We start from the raw sequence: 26,795 nt of genomic DNA, 5'->3' as shown, positions 1-26,795 counted from the left end.
CTGGGGTTGCACAGTCGGACACGACTGAAGCAACTTAGCAGCAGCAGCATGCTGCATGGGGCAGCCAAAAAATAGATAAAAATAAAAAAATTTAGGACTTCTCTAAATTAGTGGAGGGGCATAGTTTGTAAAACTTTGCCTGCATTAGAATCACCTAGAGGGCTCATTAAGACAGACTCAAAGTCCCACTCTCTGAGTTTCTTCTTACTCAGAAGGTCTAAGGTGGGGCCTGAGAATACACATTTCTTACAAGTTCCCAGGGGATGCTGGTTTGAGGGCCACACTTTGAGAGCCAATGATATAGAGGATGGGATGGAGAACGGGTAGCAGTGAGAGTACTGAGTAAGCTACTGAAATAGCTCAGGTGAGAAGTGGTAGAGGCAGCACAGAGCAGGGGTTCACATTTTAGATCTGGGTGCTGCAAACTTTGTGTCTTAGTGGGGACATTTCAGGCATGGTAATAAGCCAGTGGAGAAAAGGGAGGCTGTTTTGGGGAGCTGGATCAGCCAGTTGGTCAGAAAAAGTCCCCACCCCCGACCTGGGAGGACCAGACCCACCCTTGGTAATGACCTTCAGAAAGCACAAGAGACAAGCGGCTGAGGTTTGTCATTTAATGCCCAATCATCACAATATGAGGAGGTTTTAACACGGTGCTCGTCAAGGCAGGACCAGAAACCAGGCTGGAGGTAAGTGACCCGCATGGAATCCCAGCACAGGGACTAGGTTCCCTCTAGACACTGGTGTCCCGTCCAAGGCTCCACCCAGGAGCCAGCAGGCTGGCCAGGTTTCTGCTCATCGAGGGCCCCAAGGATGAGGCAGGGACTTCAGGACACAGTGACGAGAACCAGAAAGCTGCTTGCAAACAACCCCAGAAGGCTTTCATTTCAAATGCTTTAAGCCACACAATGCTCGGACACAGGAACACCCAAACTCTTTCACTAAGAACTAAACACAGCACAGAACTGAGACTGAACACCTGGAAAGGAGAAATGAAGTCAAAACCACACAACAGCCAGTTTGAACGCGCTGCACCTTCTTCCTCTTCTTCCCTGTGGCCGCGCTGCTCAGACCACAGCGTGGCCGTGGAGAAGGGAGGCTATGCTGGTTTTAAGAAATATCTTCAAATCTCCGAACAACTCTACCAGGCGACTTAATGCTACTGGGTTCCCAGCAGCCCCTGTGCCTTAGATGCCCCTGGGGGCACAAGTGTCGGGGGAGGGGTGCTGCCAGAGGGACTGGGAAATTTCCTGGCAGAAATAAAGTACCTCAGAAAGAAACTGGCTTTTCTTCTACCCTGGTTTTAAAGTTTATTGGGCCCCTAAAGGGAATTCCACTCAAAATGCTTTTTAATGCACTTGATGGAACTTGGGAGGTTTCAGGCATCACTGGCAAGAAAGAGGCACAAACTTGTTTCCTGCATGGAACCCGAAGCTTAGCCCGGGTGGTCCAGGCCCTGGGCCAGGCCGGGTGTGGAGGGGTGGAGATGGGAAGGCGCAGGGGCAGCTGCTCTAGATACAGGCCATGGGCCCAAGGGGCAGCCCCTCTGTCTGGCCCTGTGGCTAGGCTTTTGGGGAATGAGCTTCAATTCTGGCTGGACTTCGCCATAAGATTCATTCCCGGTGGGTCCTGCCAGCCTCTTCTCCTTTTTTCTCTCATTTAATTCTAGGAGAAAGCTCCAGCCAGCACCCCAGGCTTGGAAGGCAAAGGTCTCCATCCTCAGAGATGGCACGTGGCTAAACCACCTCACAACAGCCATGCCACCTGCAGCCCCACACGCTCCAAACCAGGTCCCAGGAATGACCCTCTTTCCTCCACCCAAGGGCCCAGGGGGAGTCCCTTGGCCCTGGGCATGTTAAGCTTCCAAACTGCCTTTTGCTGAGACCCCTGTGAGTATCAGGAGAGGGGAGACGAAACACACCTCTGTAAAAGGCAAACAATTAGCCCTGTTATAGACTGGGGCAGCTGGGACCATTCCTGAGAGGGTGCTGACTTGAGGACCAGGAAGCTGAGCCAATGACAAGGCCTGACTGTCCCCAGCTGGGCATTAGCTCACATCGGACCCCACCCCCAAAGAAGCCCACCTTCCAAACTTCAGATGCCAGTAGGTCAGCTCGGGAGCAACCCCACGGAGCCAACTTCATATTTGAAACCAACTTAATGCTACCAACTTAAAAAACAAAAAAGTGCTGTCCTGCTGAGCCCCTGAGGAAACCTAGCTGCCCGAGGGTGGGCAGTGGGTCTCAGACCACCACCACCCCGGGCTGCCTCTCTCCAGAAGGCACAGCCTGGCTTCGACCCAGAGCACCCCCACCCCGAGTTGAGTGGGGAGGAGAGCTGATTCCTTGCTACCCAGCTGGGCTATATGGACAACGTGGGATGGTCCAGCCTCTGGAGGATGGGGAGGAGGTCAAAAGACCAGCTTATTAATAGGACCCCAAGCCTGAAGAGGTAATCTGAGCACATCTCCCCATTGGTTAGCTGCCAATGTCTGGTCTGCAATGAAGACCCTTCCCTGTCACCCTTTCAACATCCTGTGACAAAAGGAACCAATGTGCCATCAAGCCATGGTCACTTCTGTCCCTAGGTGGGTCTGTGTGAGAGCTGGGGGCAAGGGGAAGTCCTTAAAGAATCATCCCCTTCAACGAATGGGCAAAAAAAAAAAAAATGCTTCCTGGGACGGAGAGGCCCATACCAGCAGCTGCCATACCAGCAGCTACGGCAAGAGGTACTTTCTGGCAGTTTCTTCCTTTAATCTCACCCTTGTCTACAGTGAGGCTGCCTCTGCCTCCCAGGTCTTCAGTGTTAAACAGCCCCCCGTCCCAGTGAGAGGCAACCACAGAGCAAAGGTGCCTAAAGCAACATCCCCCGCTTCCATGTTCCTGCCCGTTTCCCCAGAAGCTCTTCTGGGCTTAAGCCCGTGGGAACCCCAGCTCTGGGACAGAGAACAGGAATCCAGCAGCACCCTCTTGCTGGAGTGAGGAGGCCGAAGTGCAATTGGCATTCCAGAAGACTGGACAGGCCCTCGGGCCCAGCCCACTGTGTTGGGGGCAGTTGGGGATTTGGCCTGGGCCCCTGGAAGGCCCAGCCTACCCTTGGACAGCAGACGGCACTGGGCCTGTCTGAGGAGCAGTCTTACTAGAAACTAGAACCACCTCCCTGCTAAAACTCAGGGAGGGCAGACAAACAAAACTCAACCTGCAATAAATACAAAGGCATTAAGTGCTTCTCGATAAACAGGGTCATAGTGGCCCCTCAAAAAGGCAGTCACCAGGCCTCTCCTTAGACCCAGTCCCCTCCTCTGGAGCCCTTCAGGCAAGAGGTCAGAGATCAGGAGACTTACTAGGCCTTCCCAGGCCCGGCTTCCACCAGGAAGGACAGGGCCCCACCCCTGCTGGGCTCCTACCCTGTATCCTCCACCTCCAGGACAGTGTCGACTGGCAGGTGGGTGGGAAAGGAAAGGGGACGGGGGAACCCTTCCACCCCGAGGGCAGCACCTCATGTCTCACATCCTGTGAGGAGGTAGAAACGGGCCGGGCTGCCCCGGGTGGGGTGGGGGGTGCAGGCAGTGCCAATTCAGTTAATCAGCAGGTCCCCGAGATCGTAGGTATCAAAGAGGTCGCTGATGCCCTCCCCGCCGTCCAGGCCCCACAGGTAGTCATCCTGGTCTAAGGGCGGGGAGAAGCTGATCAGAGGGGAGCTGCAGGGCAGCGTTGGGGACAGGAACTGGTCCTCCGTCTGCTGCAGCAGCGGGTGCGGCAGCTCCAGCATGTTCTCCGTGGCCTCCAGGGGGACAAGGGGCGGCGGGGGTGGCGGCGGGACCTGCGGGGACGTCAGTGCTGGCTCTGCAGACAGAAAGACAGACAGACAGACAGGGTTATGCCTGGTCCCCCCAAAGCCGCCGGTCAGACCTCTGGGAACAAGAACTGCCTCCAGTTCCCTGGGCGGCTATGCACCCTGCACGTCTCTCCTATCCTGGCCCTCGCCCAACGGCACAGGACACCTCCCTTTCCCACCACAGCTCCAGCAGCAACCCCCCCCTTCACCCGCACTCTGTCCCCTCCCCTCTCCTGTCTCCACACACCCCCCCAGCTTCTGCCCCCAACCCCCCCCACTTTCACCATCAAGGCCCGCACCCCTGAAGTCATTCACTGTTCTGTTTTTCTGCATCATCAACCCCTCTCACTCTCCTAGGTCTTTCCTGTCGACACACAGACACCCTTTAATAACTCTTATCTTTAAAGAGCATTCCTCCTCTGACCTCATGACTCTCTCCAATTACCAGCCCATTATACTGCTCCCTTTCGCAGTGAAGTTTCTCAAGAGTTACCCATGGGACCTTCCTGGTGGTCCAGGGTCTAAGATACTGTGCTCCTGATGCGGGGTGCTGGGGTTCAATCCCCGGTCAGGGAACTAGATCTTACATGCCGCAACTAAGTGTACATGTTGCAACTAAAGATCTCAGACCTGGTGCGGCCAAAAAAAGTTTCCTGTGTTCACTCCCTACTTCCCCACCACTGTTCATGCTTCAGCCCACTCCAACCTGGGGTCTGTCCCCACCACGCCACTGAGCCAGTGCCCTCTGTGTTGCTAAATCCAGCGGTCAGTTCTCTGACCTCATCCTATTTGACCTTCCAGCAGAATTGCACACAGTCATTCACAACCTTCTGGAAACATGTTCTTCCCTTGACTTCAGAGGTACTAGATTCTCCTGCTTTTCTTCCTACCACTTTGGCTTCTTCTTGATCTCCTTTCCTCTTCCCAGTTTCTAAACCCTGAAGCCCAGAGGCTCCATCCTCTGATTCTTCTCTCCTTTGGTTTCACCCCTCCCCAGGTAATCTCAGCCAGCCCATGGCTTTATACCCGTCTCCAGACCTATTGCTCCCAAGTGGACGCCTCCAGCCTGGCCCCCACTGCCAGGCTCTGGGCTCCTGCTTCATCTCTACTTGGTGTCTAAACGATATCAGAGCTCAGCATGTCAAAACCACACTCCTGGTTTAGTTCAGTTCAGTTGCTCAGTCATGTCTGACTCTTTGCAACCCGTGGACTGCAGCACGCCAGGCCTCCCTGTCCATCACTAACTCCTGCAGTTTATTTAAACTCATGTCCATTGAGTCGGTGATGCCATCCAACCACCTCATCCTTTGTCGTCCCCTTCTCCTCCCGCCTTCAATCTTTCCCAGCATCAGGGTCTTTTCCAGTGAGTCAGTTCTTCCCATTAGGTGGCCAAAGTATAGGAGTTTCAGTTTCATCTTCAGTCATTCCAGTGAATATTCAGGACTGATTTACTTTAGGATAGACAGTTGGATCTTGCAACCCACTCCAGTGTTCTTGCCTGGAGAATCCCAGGGATGGGGGAGCTTAATGGGCTGCCCTCTATGGGGTCGTACAGAATCGGACACGACTGAAGTGACTTAGCAGCAGCAGCAGCAGTCAAGGGACTCTCAAGAGTCTTCAACACCACAGTTCAAAGGCATAAATTCTTTGGCACTCAGCTTTCCTTATAGTCCAACTCCCCAAATCTCGGTCTTCCCCCATGATATTCAGTGAACCCCCACCCACTTAGTTGGGCTTCCCTGATAGCTCAGTTGGTAAAGAATCCGCCTGCAATGCGGGAGGCATGGGTTTGATCCCTGGGTTGGGAAGATCCCCTGGAGAAGGGAAAAGGCTACCCATTCTGGTATTCTGGCCTGGAGAATTCTGAGGACTGTATAGTCCATGAGGTCGCAAAGAGTCAGACACGACTGAGTGACTTTTACTTTCAGCTGCTTAGTTTGGGCTTAGGCCAAAAGGCCCAAGAATTATCTGAAATCCTGCCATTTCTCCCGAATCTAACCCGGCAGCAAGTCTGGTCATCTCCACAACCAAGTCAACCCTCCAAGCTGCCCACTGGCTCTTCAGTCCTGCTGCTGTGGTCTGGGGCTCACCCCCTTGTCTCTCACTCAGGCCCCTGCCAGAGCCACCTCACCAGTCTTCTTGCTTCAACTCTTGGCCCTCAGTCTGTGCTCTGACTTAAAAATGGCTTAGAGGGACTTCCCTGGTGGTCCAGTGGTTAAGAATCCATGCTTCCAAAGCACGGGGTCTGGGTTCAGTCCCTGGTCAGGGAACTAAGATCCCATATGCTGTGTGGTACCACCAAAAAGTTTAAAAAAAAAAAAAAAGAATAAAATCCAAGTTCCCACCAGGACTGAGTAGGCTCTGTACAATCTGGTCCCTGCCTCCCTTTCTGTACTCTCTCCGGCCTACCTCCCACAGCTTACGCCCGCCTCTCCAGACACACCAGCCATCACCTCCTCTTCAGCATACTCAGCTCATTTCCACTTAGATGTAAGGAGGTGATTCCCTACACAGGCATGTGGAGCAGGGCACTGGAAATCCCCTGCTAAATATACCCTGACACCCAGAATCTCACCACCCGAATCGGTCCTTACCTTACCAACCAAGCATTGTTTTGAAAATACAACCATGCTGATGTGCCAGACTGCCTGATCAACCTCCGAGCTAGGCAACTTCCTGGATGGCCCAGCGGTTAGGAATCTGCCTTGCAAGGCAGGGGCTGCAGGTTTGACCCCTGGTTGGGGAACAAAGATCCCACATGCCGGGGGGCAATTAAGCCCACACACAGCAACTACTGAGCCTGTGTGCTGCAGTGAAAGATCTCGTATGATGCAACGGAGATCCTGCATGCCTCAACTAATGCCTGATGCAGCCAAATGAATATTTTTTAAAATGGGTGGAAGGAAAATAAAATAAAATTCATGACAAATCCCTAGAATTACAAAAAACAAACAACACACACACACAAACCTCAAGCTAGCTGTATAACTGTGTGGGTAAATAACAGCATTCACAGGCCTCTATTTCTTCGCCCCTAAAATGGGAATGATGATACCTGCCTCTGGTTGTTGAGAGGCTTAAATGATAAGTGAAGCTAAAAAACAGCTAGTCTGCAGGCTGCCCTTCTGAAAAATAAAATAGATCCCGATTACCGAGGGCTTGCTTCCCAGGTGGCTCAGTGGTAGAGAATCCAACTGTCAATGCAGGAGATGCAGGTTCAATCCCTGGGTCAGGAAGAGCCCCCAGGGGGAGGAAATGGCAATCCACTCCAGTATTCTTGCCTAGAGAAGTCCATGGACAGAGGAGACTGGCGGGCTGCAGTCCACGGGGTCCCAAAGAGTTGCACATGACTGAGTGACTAAACCACCACCACCAAGGGCTTAGCAGACCCAGCTCTCCTCTCAAGGAGAGGCCTGCTGCACCTCCTCAGACACTCAGGCAGCCCCAGGGGAGGTACTGTTATGATGTCTATTTACAGATGAGGAAATTGAAGCGCAAAGAAGCCAATCAAATGTAGTATTTGCATGAAAAATAAAAAAAGAGTTTGTTTAGCACACTGCAGAGGCCTGCAGGTGTTAAGAGGCCTGGCTTAGGAGCGAGGAAAAGACTGGAAGCTCAGACTCTAGCCCCTCTCACCGGCTACAGGACCCGGCACCTTGGTTTTCCCACCCAGAAAAATAAGGAGCCACCTCCCTGAGCTGTGGAAGCAGTAACTGAGCTGTCACATGTGAGAGGTTCGACCCCAGGTCAAACTCCTCTCATCCATCCACCCACCCATCCATCCATCTATCCATTTCCTCTCTCTCTCTCCCTCTTTGTCTCTCTCGCTGTTTATTACATCCAGAAGAGAACTGCTCTTTGTAACATCTGTGCCTCCACTGCACCCTGAATGGCTTGTATCCACTTAAATATCTCCAAACCCATACACAGTAGGTGTTTAGTTCACATAAACTTTTAAAAAGTCACATTTATGCTGTATCCTCGCCTGAAATGCACCCAAACATCATAAGGGAGTTTTAGCGTCTCTGTTTTAGAAATGTGGAAACAGAGGCTCGGAGGAGTTAAAACAGCTCTCCCACAGTCACCCTGTCATAGAAAGGGAAGCGCAGACTCAGACCCAAGCCTCCCAACTTCAGCTCAGGCACCCTCAGCCACATGCAGGTTTAAGTCAGAATGTCACAGCCTGGAGGGATGTTCAGTGACCCCAGTTCCAACCCTCCCGTTACAGGTGAAGGAAACAAGGTCCCATTTCCCTGGTGGTTCCAGAACTGGGAAACCATCCCTTCCCAGGATGGGAACCTGGGTCCCAAGACTGCAGTGACTTCCTCTTTGGACCTGGCCCTTGGACCGCAGGATGACCCTGCTTCAAGCCAGGACATGGAGCATGTGCGCACGTGTGTGTGTACACCTTCTGGAAAACTTCTCCTCTTTTCAGCAGGGACATCGCTAAGAGGCCATGTGACAAGGGCGGAGGGGGCAGCAAGGGCACGGGCCCTGGCACAGAGCCGGCCCCTCCATCAGCTCTTCTGTAAACCTCTAGTCCTTTGGGGCCTCAGGCTCTTGCTTGTCCAAGTGAGCTGAAAGCCTCACCCTGGTTTCTGCATTCAGGCCCACCACCCCTGCCCAAGGTCTCAGACGAAAACTGAAGGTTCTAACTCTGGAGAGCCATGCGTATGTTGACAGCGGAGTGAAAAAGCAGAGCATCGGAGGAGGAGGGAAAACAGGGCGGGGCACTGGTCTGGACTGGGAGATAGGCACTGGGAGGTGCCCAGAGGGACAGATGGCTGATGCAGGGAGAGCCTTGGTCCCTGGACCAGGCCAGGACACAGCAGAGATCACTAGAGAAGAACTGGCAGTCTGGGCTCTGGTCTAAGCCCTGCTGCTATCTTGCTGTGTGACCATAGGAAAGTCACTTGCCCTCTCTGGGCTTCAGTTTATTTGTGTATAAGATGAAGCGTTGAGTTAAAACAGGGGTCAACAAACTTCTATAAAGGGGCCAGATAGTATCTTAGGCTTTGCAGGACATGTATGGTCTCTGCCACACACACATCACTTGCCCTACCCCAAACCCTCAACTCTTTAAAACTATGAAAACCATTCTCAGCTTATGGGTCACATAAAAACAGGTCAGATTTGGTCTGCAGGCAATAGTTTTGTTAACCCTTGAGTTAAAGAAATGGAATCCAATCTGTGTTCTGTAGATACGTGCTCCCATCCACGACACACACACAAAAAGCCTCTTCCAGGGGATTCCCTGGCAGTTAAGTGGTGAGGACTCAGAACTTTCACTCTCATGGCCTGGGTTCAATCCCCGGTCAGGGAACTAAGATCTCACAAGCCACACGGCCACAAAAAGAAAAAAAAAGCCTTTTCCACCAGACCAGTTCTAGCTCTGCATTTGTTTAAACACCAGGGTTCTATTTAGGGAAATTCTGTTGCTAAGAAAACAAAAAGGGCAAAATCCATTCGGAGGGACGGGCCTTGCAGAGGCTCCCATTTCTACTCCTACCCGACTCCCAGTCTCCCCAGGAAGCCCTCAGGGACTCTCCCACTTCCTTACTTCTTGGCAACAGCCTCATTCTACCTCCTGCCAGGCATAGACAGCTTTTAGCTGTACCACCCACCTCCCAGCCACCGTCCTTCCTTGATTTGTTCTGTGCCTGGTGGAGAGATTCCTGGGCTATGAGTGTGGAGACCAAGGTTCAAGATACAGCTCCACTGTCTTCCAGCCGGGAGGCCTTGGGCAGGTCACATCAGCTCTGTTTCAGTTTATTTATCTCTAAACTGGGAACAATAAAAGCCACCTCAAGAACTGATGTGAGGAGTTATGTGATAATGGATGTCCTTGATACATGGTTGTGGTTCGAAAAACTTTCGTTATTATCTCCTAAGAAAGTGTTAAGAACTTCCCTGGTGGTCTGGTGGCTAAGAATCCACCTGCCAATGCAGGAGAGTTCAATCCCTGGTCTGGGAAGATCCTACATGCCACAGAGCAACTAACCCCGCGCACCACAGCAACTGAGTCCACTGTCGCGCCTTTCTCGGGAAACCTACAGTTTCCATTTACCAAGGGCTGATTGAGTGTCAAGGAGCTTTGCTATTGGTTGTTACAGAAGTAGCAGGACTAACGGCAGAGACCACCATATTGATAATAAGAGGTAATTATTATTGCTATTAATAATAATATTGCAGTTATCGCCAGGCATTGTTCTGAATGCTCTACCTGTATACAGATTTTTTGGCTGCACCTTGCAGTATGCAGGACCTCAAGTCCCCCAACCAGGATTCAAACCTGTGTCCCCCGCATTGGAAGCTTGATGTCTTAACCACTGGACCACCAGCAAAGTCCCGGCCTTCCTTATATTTATTAACTCATTCGATTTTCACAACCTGTGAAGTAGATCCTATTAATTACTATGCCCAATTTACAGATGAGGAGATTAAGACAAAGAAAGGTTAAGTAACTTGTCCAAGATCATACGGCTGGTAAGTGGAAGAGCTGGGATTTGAACACAGGCCCTCCTCTGCCCAGAGCAGCATCAGTCTTCCCGTTGAGACAAGGAACGTGTGTGTGCTTTATAAAGTGTAACGTGCAATGCACACACGTGGGTAGAAGGTGGGTATCCCACAAATGCTGATACGGAAGAGGAAGACTTGAAGGCCGGTGCCCCTCCCCATCTCCTGTCCCTTGTCTCACCTGAGGATGCCGTGGGTTCCGTGATCCCAGGGTCGCTGTTGCTGTTGAGCTGGGTGGAGTCAGGGCTGGGGCTGAGGGCGGAAGTGGAGGGGAGGGGCTCCTTGGCAGGACTGTGGGGCTCCTGCACCTCTTCTGGGCACAGGTAAACCTCAATGGGCCCCTGTGTGCTCTTCAGATGTATCTGCAGGTTCTCCTGCAGAAGGGAGAGAAGCCAGGTCATGGGTCTGGGCACCAGGGCACTTACTCGTGGCTCAGCGTGTGTGGACGGACACACGAGGCTCTCAAAGTCCATGCGAGCGTGCAGCCCCTGAGCTGGGCACTGGGCCTGTCCCATGTGGCCTGTGGCAGACATCTGTCTGGGTCCAAGACCTCCCCCACCCCTTCTTTTAGGGAGAAAGCTTTGATTTTCCTTAGAGAAACCACTCCTCCCCTACTCTCAGGCCTGAGCTGCTATCATAAAAGCTGTCTTTGCCACTGCAAGTGGAGAGCTGGCCTAGAGTATGGCAGAGTGAGAATGGAGAGCGTGAAGCCAACTTGAAGTCCCAGTTTGAGCACCTGAATCCAGCCTTACCTGCAATCCCCAAATCTTCCCCTGGACCCGTCACTTGGTTCCCCCGGGTGCCCCTCACTGAAGCAGGTTGGACGTGGTTTTCTGTTATTTATAACCGAGAGACTGATACTTGGCCTTCCCGCCCTTGCTTCCTGTGTGCCTCAACCAACGTAAGCCACAACCCATAACACAGGTGCTGCTCCCGATGGCGTTCGGGTGTCTGCGCCTGCGCCCAGGCAGCCCCTCTGCCTGCCCCTACTTCTCCTGGCAAAGACCCTATTCACTCTTTAGGACTCAGTTTACCTGTCATCACCTGTGGGCCCTTCCTCCAACTCTCCTTCCCCCAGGCCCTCAAAGCAAATGACAGCCTCACTGCTTGCTTGGCTGGCTCTTTTTCCCACTAAGTCCTGAGATTCTTCAAAGCGAAGGCAGGGCCCTTATTTATCTTAATGCTTTTCTGCTAAACAGATTATGTCCTGAGCCCTTATTGGACTCTGGGTTGGCAGTACAACAGGGGTGGAACATGGTTTTGTGGAGGTTACCCTCTAATAGAGGAAGCAGCACATAATTATGTAATCGCTGATACATCCTGGCCAACGGAGGTTAAATGTGATGGAGGACAGGTGGGTATGAAGCTGGGGAGTAATCAAGGAAGGCTTCCTGAGGAGGTGACGTTCACGTTTCGACATGTAGGATGAAGAGCAGTAAACCAGGCAGAGAGGGACTTCCCTGGCGGTCCAGTGGTTAAGAATCTGCTTTCCAGTGCAGGGAACGAGGGTTCAAGGAACCTGGTTGGGGAACTAAGAGCCCACGTGCCGCAGGGCAACTAAGCCCCTGTGCCCTAGAGCTCACGTGCTGCAACTGCCAAGCCCATGCACTCTGGGGTCGGCGCCACAACTAGAGAGCCCGTGTGCTGCAACTGAAACCCAAATAGACATAATGAGGCCGAGAGAGGGAAGAGCATTTCGGCTGGAGGGAACAGCATGTCAGAAGGTCTGGTACTGGGGTTGAGCTTAGCATGGTGTGGGAACTGCAAGCAGGTCAGTGTGGCCGAAGTAAAGACAGGTCAGGAGCAGCACGGAGAGGAGGCTGGAGGGGTCAGAGCTCAGACGGTCCCATAAGGTGTGTAAAGAATGCTGGCCTTCAACCTAGGAGAGCACGGTTAACACGGAAGGATTATTGTGAGTACCGACAGCGCTGTGTGTGGGCGCACAGGAACTCAGGGCTGGTGGGAGGTGGAGAGAGACTGGGAACAGAGAGATTTCTCAGGCCGGTGCCTGATGCCCTTGCCAGCTTCTGCCTCTTCCGCCCCAGCTCAGAGACCATCAGTCTTGCCGTGACCACCAGCATGGCCCTGGGAAGCCTGGGCCTGGGCAGTGCCGGGGACAGAACCCGCAGGGCTGCCTGGAATGTCCCTGGCCCTGCCCTCCACCAAACACTTCCCCTCTCACCTCACTCCTGTCAGGCACCTCCAGTCTAGTCTGCGGAGGGGCCTTGACCGCAATCACCGTCTGCTCCTTAAAGTTGCCCACAGCACGGATGTCCTGGTACGTCACGTAGGCCAGTGTAGGGGCAGGGGAGTCAAGAGAAGTGACTGTTGGCTCGAAATTCAAATTCCCAGCCTGCCCAGAAGGGATCTAAACCCACCTCTCAAAACCTCTAACCATATCCAAACTATAACCTGTTATTTTAATATCATAAGCTACATTTGAATCCCTTGAGAAATAGGGGTATAAATCATTTTTTAAAAACCTGCCTTAGGGATTTCCCTGGCAGTCCAGTGGTTAAGACTGCACTTCAAATGCAGAGGGTATGGGTTCGATCCCTGGTCAGGGAACTAAGATCCCACTTGCCACGTGGAGTGGTCAAAAAATATAAATAATGCTGCCTTATATCAGCTTTTTACATAAAGTCTTCAACTGTTAAGCTAGATTATAAGCTCTGTCTTACTTCTTTATATTTCTCACAATGCCTCCCATCCTTCCAAAAATATAAGGTCAGATCCAAATGCCAATTAGATGGTTAAACCATTTGGGGAAAGTGTATGTAAAGCCATTGCAAAATTTATGTTCTCTGACCTCATTGACTCAATCCTAGGAATCTAACCCAGGGAAATAAGTAAAAAAAACTCAGGAAAAGGTTCTATCTATATTCATCACAATGTTGCTTTACAGACGCAGAAATCTAGAGCTGATCTCAAAGCCCGTTCTAGGCCTTGTCAACAAACCACAGTGGGCTGAGCAGGACATTCTCAAACCATTTAAAATATGAGGTTAAACCATATGAAACTGCTGTTTTTTATAGCTTAAAAAATGGTCCAATACCAATTTCAAGTGAATCAACCAAAATAATTAGGAAGGACATACAACATAAAAACCACCTATGCTGTGCTGTGCTGAGTCGCTTCAGTCGTGTCCGACTCTGTGCGACCCCACAGACGGCAGCCCACCAGGCTCCCCGTCCCTGGGACTCTCCCGGCAAGAACACTGGAGTGGGTTGCCATTTCCTTCTCCAGTGCATGAAAGTGGAAAGTGAAAGTGAAGTCGCTCAGTCATGTCTGACTCCTAGAGATCCCACGGACTGCAGCCTACCAGGCTCCTCCGTCCATGGGATTTTCCAGGCAAGAGTACTGGAGCGGGGTGCCATTGCCTTCTCCAAAACCACCTATGGTAATACACTAAGTGGAGGGAAAAAAAAAAAGTGAAAGTGAAGTCGCTCAGTCATGTCCGACTCCTAGCGACCCCACGGACTGCAGCCCACCAGGCTCCTCCATCCATGGGATTTTCCAGGCAAGAGTACTGGAGTGCGGTGCCATTTCCTTCTCCAGGGGATCTTCCTGACCCAGGGATCGAACCCGGGTCTCATGCATTGCAGACAGACCCTTTACCATCTGAGCCACCAGGGAAGCCAAGTGGAGAAAAGTAGGATATATTAAAACACTGTGTGCAGTAGGCACACACTGCATTTACTTTTCTCTATATATTAGGTTTTCTCCATTTTCCAGATTTCTGGAAACATACTTGTCTTTTTTTTATCATGAGAAAGTAACTTCAATAGACCCAAGAGGAAAAACCACCAAGGACGTCTTTCTTCGGTGATACGCCAGACACCTGGGGTGGATGGGCCCCTCCAGAGAGGTTCTGCATCAGCTCTGGGTGGTTACGAGCATGCCACAGGCCCCCTGCCCCCAGACCTCTTCTTCCCAACCAAGGAGGATATCTCTTGTTGGCCTTGTCCTCCGTCAGGTGCTTGAAGTTCAGAGAGCAGCTGTGGATGAGCTGGTCCAGGGCCTGCTCCATGTTCATCAGCTCCTTCAGCTCCTGCCCCAGCTGCTGCTGCTTCCCAGGCCGCGTGGGGTCTTCAAACAGTCCCCTGCCCCTGGGGACAGAACAGCCACCCCACCCAACAGTGTCAGTCTCGGTCCCCATCCAGGGACCCCCGCCCCAGGGCTGCTGTGCAAAGCCGCACAGGCGGTGCAGGCCAAACTCCAGGAAGAGGCTGTTCACAGGGTCTATGAAGGTGCCCCTTGGCTTGTAAAGATTAGTGGTCCTGCCTAGCTCCCAGGGAACTTCCAGGGATTGAAACTGCTCAGTATCGCAGAGGACTGTCCTAAGTTAGAAGAAGGCAATATTGGGACCCCTTGCTCAAAAAGATCTGGGGTGCTCTTAACCTCTACATGCCCTGGATATCACTCTCTGCCCCCGCCATGCTCTCATTTTATTCTAGCATATACACCTGCTCGTCCATCCCCTTCTTAAATACATTGGCTCCACCCCCAGCATGTAAGCTCATTGGATGTTGCCCTGGGATTTCCCCAGCCAGCATGTGTGCCCATTGGATGTTGCTCTCAGGCCCGCCTCCCACATAAGCAACATGCGGCTGTTGCCCCGGCCCCACCCACTGCACGTGTACTCATTGGAGCCTCCTGCCCCAGGCCCAGGCACTCACACCCACTGGATGTTGTTCTTGGCCTTCTTGCGGATGAGCTGGATGCCCTCCAGCACGTTGGTGATGTCGTAGATGCGCCGCTTCTGCACGTCCAGCACTTCGGCAGCCCAGTTCAGATCCAGAACCCCATCCTCAGACTCACTCAGGAGGTAAATGAATTTCTTGGTGAGCAGCCCCAGCGATGTGTCATAGCGAGTCTTTTCTCCGGGGGACTTGGGGGCTGAGGAGGAAAGCGGCTCAGTCACTGCTCAGAGAGGAGCCCTGGGGACCTTCTTCCATTGACCTGAAGCCACTAAGTCCCACCCTTCACATGAGCACCCACTTCCCAGTTTACAGAGTACTGGGAGGGTGGTCATTCACCACCATTGTTCAAACAGGGAATCTGATAAACTAGAGAGGCAAAGTGACTTGCTTCAGGTTTCACAATCATGAAGGCGTTATCAGGGCTGGAAACCAATTATTCTAACTCTTGGTTCACACCTTTCCACCAAAGCTCAGGGCAGCCATACAACCACCAACACCAACAGCAAGTGCTTACTGTGTGTAGGTCACTGTTCTAGGCCCTTCCCATATACAACAAATTTAATCCTTACAACACCCTGTAGGTTTGATGTGGAAGCATCCCCATTTCACAGATGAGAAGACTGAGGCACAGACAGAAAGTGATTTGCTCAACTCCCTCAACTAGAAAGTGGCTGAGTTGGCACTTAAATCCAGGCAGCCTGGCTCCAGAAGTCTCCCTTCCTGCTGCTGCTAAGTTGCTTCAGTTGTGTCCGACTCTGTGCGACCCCAGAGACGGCAGCCCACCAGGCTCCCCCGTCCCTGGGATTCTCCAGGCAAGAACACTGGAGTCGGTTGCCATTTCCTTCTCCAATGCATGAAAGTGAAAAGTGAAAGTGAAGTCGCTCAGTCATGTCCGACTCCTAGCGACCCCATGGACTGCAGCCTACCAGGCTCCTCCGTCCATGGGATTTTCCAGTCAGGAGTACTGGAGTGGGGTGCCTAACCCTAACCCTAACCCTTCCCAGCAACTGCCCAATCCTACCAGTTATGTCAGGAATTTGGAATTAGGGTAGGAAGAAAATGACAAGAACATGTTTATAGACTTGCTTTTTTTTTTCATTTTTGAAATATAATTGACATCCAGCACTGTATAAGTGTAGACTTGCCTTTTCTTTCTATGTGTCATCCAGTGATTATCTGAGAGGAATCAGTCCTGTTACGTCACATGCAGCAGGTTCACGAAAAAGGTCCCTTTCTTAATGAGGTCGATGTCACAAGACCACACCTCAGCTGCAGTGTCTTAAACCACAAGAAGACTTTTGCAATCTAGTGACTTGCAAGTCATATAGCAAGTTAGTGGCTAAACTAGTTCTGGGAAATAAGTTTTAGAGAGTCTCAGATTCCTCTAGAAGGGGACTTTAGAACCCCTTAATATATAGATCCAACCAGTCCATCCTAAAGGAGATCAGTCCTGGGTGTTCATTGGAAGGACTGATGCTGAAGCTGAAACTCCAGTACTTTGGCCACCTCATGAGAAGAGTTGACTCATTGGAAAAGACCCTGATGCTGGGAGGGATTGGGGGCAGGATGAGATGCCTGGATAACATCACCGACTCGATGGACATGAGTCTGAGTGAACTCCGGGAGTTGGTGTTGGACAGGGAGGCCTGGCATGCTGTGATTCATGGGGTCGCAAAGAGTCGGACACGACTGAGCGACTGAACTGAACTGAACTGAATATATAGATAGCAAGTATTTGGCACACAGACAGCTTTGTCAATTTTTGCATCCAAGACAGACATTACTAATTGATTGGGATCCTTCAATGAAGAGCTCTGGGAAGCCTCTACTAGTCAACTGAGAGGAAACTCTTGCTATTCCTGATCTAGCTGTGCCTTGTTTTACAGATGATACGGCTAAGGAGTGACCACTCATGTCAGAGCCCTGCCCAGACCTGTAAGTTCCAGACCCTCCATCTTCCAACCCAGTCACATACCTTTTTTTATTAGGTCTCAGTTCCCCCAAATTAGTGTTAATACAATTGCTTAAACTCCCTTTCAAACCAGGATGGTGCTCAGTCACTCAGTCGTGTCTGACTCTTTGCAGCCCTAAGGACTGTAGCCTGCCAGGCTCCTCAGTCCTTGGAATTCTCCAGGCAAGAATACTGGAGTAGGTTGCCATGCCCTCCTTCAGATCTTCCTGACCCAGGGACTGAACCCACGTCTCCTGTATTGCAGGTGGATTCTTTACTGCTGAGACACCCTTGGAAACCCCTCAAACCAGAATACTGACTGAAAATATCAAGAGGCAGAAACTGGCTTCTGGCCCTGACTCCACTGACTAGCAGTTTGACCTTGGGTAAGTCACTGAAGCTCTGGGTCTCCAGCTGCCTCATCAGCAAAAGGGGGATAATCAACCTGCCTGCCAGGATCCAGTAAGAAGGTACAGGTCACTGCTTTGTAAACCAGAAACTGCGCTACGAATATCACTCCTAGTGACTTGGCCTGGGCTGCTGCCCTCTGGCCCTCCCCACTCCACCTTCTCTCCGAGCCTGCCCTTAGATAATACCCCATCGGCGTGGGTATCTTACTTTTGGGGCTGGGGAGGCCATCCACTCTAATGCACTTCCCCTTGGGAGTCCGGAATTCAGGGACCGTGGGCCTCCCGATCCCCTCCAGGTCCAGCTTCCTTTTGGCCTTGGGGAGAGAGAGGAGAGAGAGGCAGAGTTTGAGAAGCATTCCTGCTTTAGCCTTTCCCCGACCTGGGGCCAAAGCCCTAAGGCCGCCAGCAGCCTAAGGCCTCCTGCCTCAGTTTACCACCAATCCTGGGTGAAAAAAAAATCACTGTACCTGGTAAGGAAATATCAGTGACTTGAAAAGTAAGCTTTCAGGGGAAGGAAGTCCTATTGCTGAGGGGCCCACCACGCTCCCATCTTCCGAGGCCCAGGCCCTCGAGGCTACAAAGCCAGTGTGGGTTCTAATGCAGGGTTCCTTAATAAGAAGCCCCAAGGTCACTTCTGCATCCGTCTCTCCACCCCCTCCCGGGATGATACAGGGAGGAAGGAATGGGTGGGGCCTACCCCACATCAGGCTGGGGAGAGCCCCCCTCCTCCCTTGCAGAAGCAGCTGGCCCAGGCAGACCGAGTGCCCATCACAGCCTCACAGCTGGCCCTTTATCAGGGTGGGGCTGGGCATCCGCCCAGGCTCAGGGAACTTCCTGGCTCAGTGCCACACCCCAGGGAGGTGCCCACATGGGGAAGAAGTGCAAACATCCCCCCACCCCCATGTTTGGGCTCCAGCTCAAGGGCCCCGGGAGCCTCCTGAATAGACTCTATTTGCCATTCTTTCTTTGCCGAGAGGGGCAGACAATGAATCCTTCCCCTGTGTCTTAAGGACAAGCAGCTGAGGTCCCCCCTGCTCCCCCCTCCCTGTTCCCGCCAAGCTTGGGAAACACCTGCTGGGGAAATCAAACCACAGACCCATCTGCTCCTCTCCACCCCACTGCCGCCCGGCCTCAATTACGCCCAGAAGCAGTGCTGGCCCGGAAGGGGCCTCTCTCCTCGCGAGGGCTGGGCAGAGGCAGGGTTGGGGCACTGGGGCACAGGTCAGAGATATGGGCTTGGGTCTCCCCACTCCTTCACAGGCTCGCTGTGTGACTTGGGAAATGCTCCACATTTAGGAGCCCGTTTCCTCCTCGTAAAATGAGGTAGATGATACCTACCACCGGGGCTGTCCTAAAGCTTCAAGGAGACAGATAACCTTTGTAAAGCGCTCAGCATTCAGTAGGGGTTCAGGCTAATCTCAGCTTCTTCTTTGACAAACTATTCTGGGGGTCACTAAACCCATTTCCTTCCTCTCCCTTTCCCCCAGTCACCTAGACACCCCTACCCTAGCTAAGACAGAGAGGCCTATTTTAACCTTTGGTGGTGAGGTCATGCTCAACAGGCCTGAGACTTGTAACCGCTGCTGAGCACAGCTGGGCTGACAGGTGTGGGAGGTGATGATGGCTCTTGCTGCTGTCAGCTCCCTTCCTCCTTCTCATGCCTCCTCCAGGAAGTCTTCCTGGACTGCTCTGAGGAGCCCCGTTCCTTGGTTTGAGGAACTTGGTTGGAGGAGATTCTCCTCTCCTCCACCCCCACCCAGACCTGGACATGATCCAAACACCACACCTCTCTGCTTATTCGAATCTCTTGTTGAAGTCTCTCTGGAATATTCCTTTTCTAACCTCCCAGCTGGGAAGATGCTAGATTCTAGGGACGGTGACCTGCTCTAGTCCCATCTTGTCTATAGAAAAAGTCCTAATCATTCACTGAGACCTTCTACCTGCCTTAGACCAAGTCCCAACATTCATCACCTCGCTGAATCTTTTCCATACAGCAAATCCCCATTTTACAGCTGAAGAAACTGAGACCTGGTGAGTCCAGGGTAAGGAGAGGAAGGGAAGTCAGGCTGAGTTCTACCTGAGACAAAGATGGTGCCCAGAGTCTCCCCACTCCCACTCGCCTCCCCCACCCAAAGAAACCAGCCTCTGCTGAGTTCACAGAACATGACCTGCAGAGCGAGGAGGGGAGGGCCTTGAACGGAGTGCCTGTGCGGGGCCTATCAAATGCTCACTAGCCCTAACTCATTATGGCAATCTCTCTTCCAGAAGGAGAAGTGGAGACTCAGAAAGATTAAGCCATGTGCCCAAGGCCACACAGACAGGACAGCCAGAGTTTGAACCCAGGTCTGTCTGACTCCAAAGCCATGGACCAGACTGCTCAGCTCCATTCCATACACATTGCCCAAGAACCTACTGAAATTCAAGTCAAGACCTGGCTGTGTTCACCTACCCCCATCACTACTTCACACACACACGCACACGCACACACACCGGTCCCTTCCCTTTTCTTCCTCCCCGTCACCCTTATCCTGCACTCTCAGGGCCCATAAGCAGCAAACTGTGCGTGTGTCTCGCTGACACCTTTGAGCACTGCCCAGAGAAAAGTCAGCACGGACGCGCCTGAGCCGGGAGAACAGAAGCGGCAGAGGACAAGCCCAGGAGGATGAGGACCGAGGAGAGGCTGAGCGCAGGCCTTGGAGCCAGAGCCACTTGTGTCCCCATCTGGGCAGACCTCCTGAGCTCCACCGGCAGAATGGGGATGCCTGCTCACCCCCTGTCATCGAGGATCCCGTGAGAGGGCAGCACAGGGCTTGCTCATACCGCAGAGCTGTGATCGCTAACCAGGGGCAACAGCAAGACGAGGGCTCAGAGGTGAGCTCGAAAGCATCGGGGATGCACCTCAGAGCAAAGGCCAGCTGGGCTCCAACCTGACCCTCTTAGGCAGCCCCTCTGACTTAACCTAAAGGCCTGGTTAAGATTCCAGTCCACACTGGCAACCCCACAGGAGAAGAACAAAGTTCCTGGCTCGGGCAGCCCTAGCCAGTGATGCCAGACACCACCCCCAACAGGTGAGGTAACCCAGGCTCAGAGGAGGGGAGGTGACTTGCCCAAAATCACACAGGGCGTAGAGCCGCGTCTCTCCTGAGTCCCAAGTCCTAAGTTAGACAGTGCGGATAGGAGCTGGTGTTAAGAAGCTGAGAGCTTTGCTTCCAGATCCCCGCTAGCCTCCCTACGCCTACATTTCCTCATCTGACCCACCTTGTAGGGGTGCTCATTAAAATGCTCGTTTTCTTTCCTGATTCTCAGAGAAAATTTGGAAAATACAGACAAATGAAAAGCAAAGGAGAAGTCTGCAGGATCCCACCCTTTCCCCAGGCTCCGGCAGCGTGACCCCGAGTGAGGCCATGTGCCTGGCTGGAGCCAGATCAACCCACAGGTGGTGGAAAGAGCTCTAGCCAGGGAGCGAGGAGACCCAGGTGCCTGCCTTCTTTCTGCCACTGATCTTGTTTTGCCATCTCTGAGCAGTGCCTAAGGTCCCTTTAAACAGCAGCTCCCCAACAAATCCTGCCTCACCCTGCACTTTGCAGCCTGGCCACAAAGCAAGTGGCCACACCCAGGGTTGGGGTTGGAGCTGCTCCTGGTCACACCCTGTGAAAATGAGCAAACAGGGGGCCGCGACCTGCCCACAAGGCTTTGGGACACTGGGCAGCCGGGGAATGACAGGAGAGGGCACTCTGGGCCCCGGAGGCCTTTAGGGTGACCTGAGGCAAAGAGACGCTCCCACGTCTTGGCTTAGGACCTGGACAAGTGACTTCACCACTCGGCTTCATTTCCTCATCTGTGAGATGCCTCATCCCAGGCATCTTGACCAAGATAACGAATGTGAAGAGTGCCAAGCAGTGCCTGGCACATGAGAGGCATTCAGTAAAAGAGCCATTCTTGCTGTGATCACTGAGCCCCTCCGGGAGGGAGGTGCAGACAGATGCACTCAGCTCCTCTGGGAGGCAAGCGGTTCAAAACCACAGCTGTTACTAAAACTCTGCCGGGTCGCCTGAAAGCAGCTGGCCAGAGGAGAGACTGGGCCCACCACTGAGCCCCTCCCTGGGGGCACCCAGCTCCTAAGTCAGACGGTACTGGAGAAAGTCAAGCAGAGAAGAGACTGTATCTCCCTAATAACTTCAGACAGATTACATCCCCTTTCCAAGCATCAGTTTCCCCCTGCAACACAGAGCTGCTAACACCATCTACTTCCTAGGGTACAAAACTGTTTTAGATTGTAAAATACTGATCAAGAGATAGATGCAAAATTCCTGGTTATCCTTGAGTGCTTGACCTGTAAAAATAGGAAAAGTACCCCTGCCTCCTTCCTCCTAATTGGAAAGAATGTACAAGAAGGGGCTCTGAAAGTTTAAAGCCTTGATCATGAGCAAAGCAGGATTCCAGAAGCAGGAAGTGGGGGCTCTGCCTGCAGCCTGGGAGCCTAAGCCTGCAGACTGACACAGGTCTGATCAGTGCCTCTAGATCAGAGGCACTGGGGCAGAGGGAGTTATGTTTCTGTAGTTGAACTTGATTCACCTCTCTCAAGAAAGTAACCTATAACACCACCATCTTCCCTCCCAGATCCTGCTTCCAAAACCCTGGATCTTGAGCTGGGAGAGAACTGAGGTGAATTAGTCCCACAGCTACCCCCCGCCCCACACACACACAGATTTTCAAGACAAGGAAAATGAAGCCCAGACTCGGGCTGACTTGTTCAAGGACACACAGTGAATTAGTGGCAATCAGGATGAGAAACCAGGCTCTCCAACTACCACCCCCACTCCCCAAGGCTCTTCCCACTCTATCCCCACCCTATAGTTGTTTCATTTTGCATGGGCTCCAGGAATTCCACTCCCACAAAACACACCCTGTGCCTGGTGCCACCACACTTTGGGCCCTCCCTGGCAACAGGCCTGGGGGTTTGAGAAAGGAACACTCCATCTGCAAAGGAACCTCAGAGGGCTGCCCCAACCTTGCACCTGCCACTGGCTGGCTGGGACAGAAGACTGGGCCTGGGGGTGGGGGGTGGGGGTGGTACCCAGTGCAGATAATTGGGAAAGAGTTGGCTGGATGGTAAATTGAATCTCAGCCCAGCTGGATCTGAGAGACCTCCTCCTGTTTTAAAGCCCCCACGGTATCCCCAGGCTCAGCTCTGTGCTTGGACAATAGCAGGTGCCAAGTACTGGTTTCTGAACCAAACAATGAATGAATGAATCACAGCAAACTGATTCCAGAGATTTCCCCAAGGTCGCACGGTGCGTGGATTAGGTCTCCACACTCCTGTTCCAGTGTTCTTTGTATTCCACTCCAGTGGATAAGCTCATTTCATCCCAAGTCTGAAAAGGAAAGACTCTTCTCCTTAGATACTGGGGCAATGGGTTGTTCTGGAAGCTGAAAGCAACCCTTCTGCCTCCCCAGACTCACTTAGACTAGGTCCCAGGCGCCCCTCCCGCCTTTCCCACACCCGTAAAATCAGAGAGCTAAGCGTTGGGTGTGGGTGGGTAGGTTGGGGTCCCCAGCATTACCGGCAGCCGGCCAGCCGGCACGCATCGCACAGCTTGACCCTCCGGTCCGTGGGGGGTGGCGTCGAGGCAGGTGCCGGGCGCCGCAGCGGGAGGCACAGTCTGCGGGTACAGCTGGGTGTAGTAGGTGGTGGTGGTCGGGCAGAGCTGGGGGCTGCTGAGGCCCGGCGACCACAGCTCCGTGGGGCTCATCGCGGGCAGCCCCTTTGGGGGTGGCCCGGCTGCCGGAGCCAGGGCCCGAGGCCCCCGCAGCATGGCGAGCGCAGCACCCCCCTTCCCAGCCAGGCCTGGCGCGCCCGCCGGCACCTGTGGGCTTCGGAGCCCGCGGCGGCTCACACCGCCCGCGGCATGGCGCGGAGGCCAGGCAGGGCCGGACCCTCCTCTCCTGGCCCGCAGCCGAGCCGGGCAGCGCTTGGAGATCGCCGCTTGGAGATCGCCCGGCGCCGCCGGCGGCGGCGGCTGCGGCAGGGCCAGGGGCTGCCCCGCCCCTGGGGCGCTGGCGACCGGCGAGGGCCCCGCGCCCCCGAAGGCTTCAGCCCCTGGGGTCCGGCGGGCTCCGGGGAGGGGGTCTCTGGGATGCCCACGGGCTCGGCAGAAACAGCGACGCACTCAGATGGGGGAGGGGGACCGATCGCACCGACTCCCTCTCGCCTCGGTCTGAAGTCCCTGAGTCTTTCTCTGCTGCTTCCCCCCCCACCTTTTTTTTTTTTTTTTTAGCGCGAAACTGCGTGCCGCGAAATTCGGATCTCCCGCGGAAAATGCCGGGCTCCGATTGGTCGCTGCTACAGGCACAGGCTCCACCCCCCGGAAGGACCAGTCCCTCGAGGTAGTGATTGCAACACAAGCTTGATGCTTAAAGGGGCCGCCGTACCTGCTGTCGCCCGGTACCCTCCCGCTCTGGCAGCCCGAGAAACAGACCCGGAGGGTGGTTCCCAGACAGCAGAGGCAACCACGCCCTGAGGACTGGGTCCGAATACCCAGGGGGTGGAGGGGATCTTTTGGCGTGGAGTCTCTGGCCTGAACCCAAATCCAGGGGTACATTGCCCGAGCTGCAAGCCTTTTGTTAGTTTGCATTATAGCTCAGCTAACGCTAACGTAGAGGTATTTATATCCTTTTCCCCGCTGAAATGAAAGCCAGAAAAGTCTACTCTTTCTTGGCACGGGGCGGGGTGGGGGTGGGGGGAGGGCGACGGACGGAAACTAAGGTTTATACCCCTTTATAGGGGAATCCTAACATCTATCGGGTGAGATGGATGGCATCACCGACTCAATGGGCATGAGTTTGAGTAGGCTCCAGGAGTTGGTGATGGACAGGGAGGCCTGGCGTGCTGCAGTCCATGGGGTCGCAAAGAGTCAGACACGACTGAGCAACTGAACTGAACATCTATGGACGGCCACAGCATGCCTAGCACCCTGCTAGATGATTGCTTTATCTTATTTTATTTAACTGGATCCAACAATTGCCGAAAGAGGAGTGATGATCTTCCTGGTAAAGATGGGCCGTCTGAGAGGCTAGGTCACTTGCTCAAGGTCACACAGAGAGAGACTGGCTGATTTGTGATCTGACAGTTCAGTCTGGGACAGGCCATCTCCTGAGCCCTTGTTTGTTCCAGTGAAAGAATCCTCCCACACTCTCCCAAGCTGAGCCCAGGCCCTTGCAGGACTGGGTGGAAGTCCAGAGTGCAGAGCTCTGACTTGTCCACAGTTGTATTCCCAGAGCCCAGCACTCAGTAAATATTTGAACATCTCCAGGTTTCTCCTCAACAACCCTTTCGTCACAGGTCTTCCTTCCTTCATGGCCAATAATCCATTTACATTCTTCATCTCTCCAGTCTAGAGAGGCCAAGGCTCATAGCAGTAACCTTGGCTAGTGATTGGCAGAGCCACTTAAAGGCGCTGCTAGATTCCAGGTCTGCTGATTCCTGCCTGCTTCTGTGTGATTTTCATGCAAGTCTGAACCTGGCATTCAAAGCACTTCTTCAGAGTCAGTTCCCAGCTTCATACTTGATCCTCAGATCTCGAAGATGAGATGGTAATAATGCACGGGGATGAAGAACCCAGACTTTAAAGCAGATAGCCCTGCTTTCAAACCCAGACCTGGTCACTTTACTAGCTGTGTGAGCCCAGGCAAGTTTTGTAAACTCTCTGAACTTGGGTTTTCTTGTCCCTTAACACTCACTTCATAAGACTGCGGGGAAATCTCATGAAATAATGCATGCAAAGCTCTCACCACAGAGCATGGTTTATAAGGAACCCCAAGATACGGCAGCTGTGGTTACATCTCTGACCTTATCTCCAATGCACAGATCCCTTTACTGCAGTCTACACATTTCACTGGTCTTTCATGGCTCAGTTTATCTTTAAAAATTTTATTATTATTGTGTGATGTTATTTGAATGAAAATAGACTTTACTGCCCAGGGATTAAAACCATTTGAACATGTATTTTTCTATATAACTTATTGTGAGGGGATCAGTGTTCACTAAAATATTGATTTTCATCATTTGCTTCAATTCATGTCTTCTTGACCAATTCTTTTTTTTTCCTTCTCATATATTGTATGACACACCTTTCAGGCAATGAAGAATTTTTTAAACACCACAGCTAAGGACTTGAACATTCATCTGCAAGTACTTATATGCTTATTATTAATACATGCATTTATGTTCTTCGTGGGTTTTTTCACAGCCATCCTCTAGCACAAGTTTTTGGAAAACATTTATCATGACAACCTTCACTCACCTTCAACTCACAGGCTCTGTTTCACCTTGAAAAGTCTGATAACTGGCCTCCAGGTGCTGCTGCCCTGCCCACACAGCTGATGGTGCCCCTGGTGACTTCTTTCCTCAGCAACCACATGGGGAGAAGTTTCATGCCCTAGTTTAAATATCACCTCCTCCAGGAAGTCTTCCCTGCCTGCCTCCCCTCTCCTAGTCAGAGTGCTTCTCGCCCTTTTCTGGACCCTTCGTGTGTTCTGCCTCCACAAACAAGGCTTTATTTCCATGCTTTGTTTATCTGTTAGGCTCTAAGCTTCCTCAAGGGACCAGGTGGTATCCCTCTTTGAATGTCCCTCAGCATCTAGAGCCTGGCTTGGCATGCAGAAGATGGATAATAAATATTGATTAAATGCTTCACTCATCTTCCCAGCAAAGACTGGCAGAAGTTAAGGAGATCTGAAATCAGAGGCTCGGCAAGCCCAGCTTCAAGTCCCACTCTCCAACCTCCCAGCTGAGAACCCTCAGAGAAGCTGCGGCTCCACCTCTCCACGACAGTTTACTCAACCATCAAATACTGATAATGCTTCCAGTTGGCCGGTGTCACTAGACTCCAGGGATATTATTGGCTAATGATGGTGTTGATGATTGCTAATATTTATGGAGCCTACTGTGTTCTGGGCTCCAAGCACTTGGGCCTCTCTTCTGATCCTCGTGACACCCCTCTGAGACAGGCACTGTTATTATCCCCATTTTACAGATGAGAGAACCTGGAAGGAATTGTGGAAGAGCAGGTTTGGGGAAGGAACAGGGCCCCAGGGCCAGGAAGGGAAATGGGGGTGGTAGGGTGGGGCTGGGATGAAAGAAGGGAGCCAGCAAGGGGGCCATGAGCCAGCTTTCTGCGGCTGAGTTTCGGGCAGCTGGGGCTGCCTTTAGAGTTTCACTGCCTGGGAACTAATTCCTGCCAGAAGTGTGGGATGCCGATCTGCAGTCTGTTGCCCTGAGCTTGAATTCCCGCCCCTTCTACTCCTAGTGTAGGGCTCTTAGTCAGGCTGTTGGATCTCTCCGAGCCTCAATTTATTCATCCTTGAAATGGGTATGGCAAA

The 26,795-nt window shown here is 52.6% G+C and overlaps 1 protein-coding gene across 2 annotated transcripts; it reads right to left on the bottom strand.

The window, feature by feature from the left end:
- Nucleotides 1-597: 597 nt before the first annotated feature.
- E2F2 (E2F transcription factor 2) lies at nucleotides 598-23,663 on the bottom strand. Of its 2 annotated transcripts, none has more exons than XM_027520616.1 (7): nucleotides 22,979-23,663; nucleotides 17,623-17,728; nucleotides 15,030-15,249; nucleotides 14,301-14,459; nucleotides 12,533-12,647; nucleotides 10,532-10,724; nucleotides 598-3,842 (listed from the first exon to the last, which is right to left on the bottom strand). In XM_027520616.1, the coding sequence occupies exons 1-7, from the start codon at nucleotides 23,228-23,230 to the stop codon at nucleotides 3,574-3,576; spliced, it is 1,314 nt and encodes a 437-aa protein (XP_027376417.1). In that variant the 5' UTR covers nucleotides 23,231-23,663; the 3' UTR covers nucleotides 598-3,573. The 2 variants fall into 2 exon arrangements, with proteins under 2 accessions (XP_027376417.1, XP_027376418.1); XM_027520617.1 differs by lacking the exon at nucleotides 22,979-23,663 and adding an exon at nucleotides 17,882-18,152.
- Nucleotides 23,664-26,795: the final 3,132 nt, after the last annotated feature.

The sequence above is a fragment of the Bos indicus x Bos taurus genome, chromosome 2 (genome assembly GCF_003369695.1).
Source record: "Bos indicus x Bos taurus breed Angus x Brahman F1 hybrid chromosome 2, Bos_hybrid_MaternalHap_v2.0, whole genome shotgun sequence".
Classification (NCBI taxonomy): domain Eukaryota; kingdom Metazoa; phylum Chordata; class Mammalia; order Artiodactyla; family Bovidae; genus Bos; species Bos indicus x Bos taurus.
The sequence above is the reverse complement of the archived record's forward strand: the minus strand, read 5'-3'. Positions and strand labels throughout refer to the sequence as shown.

Coding starts and splice junctions, on each gene's coding strand:
- E2F2 (XM_027520616.1), bottom strand. CDS start 23,230: ATGCTGCGGGGGCCTCGGGCCCTGGCTCCGGCAGCCGGGCCACCCCCA. Junction 14,460..15,029: donor AAGAACAACATCCAGTGGGT/GTGAGTGCCTGG, acceptor TTCTGTCCCCAG/GGGCAGGGGACTGTTTGAAG. Junction 12,648..14,300: donor GAGGACAAGGCCAACAAGAG/ATATCCTCCTTG, acceptor CCCTGCCCCTAC/ACTGGCCTACGTGACGTACC.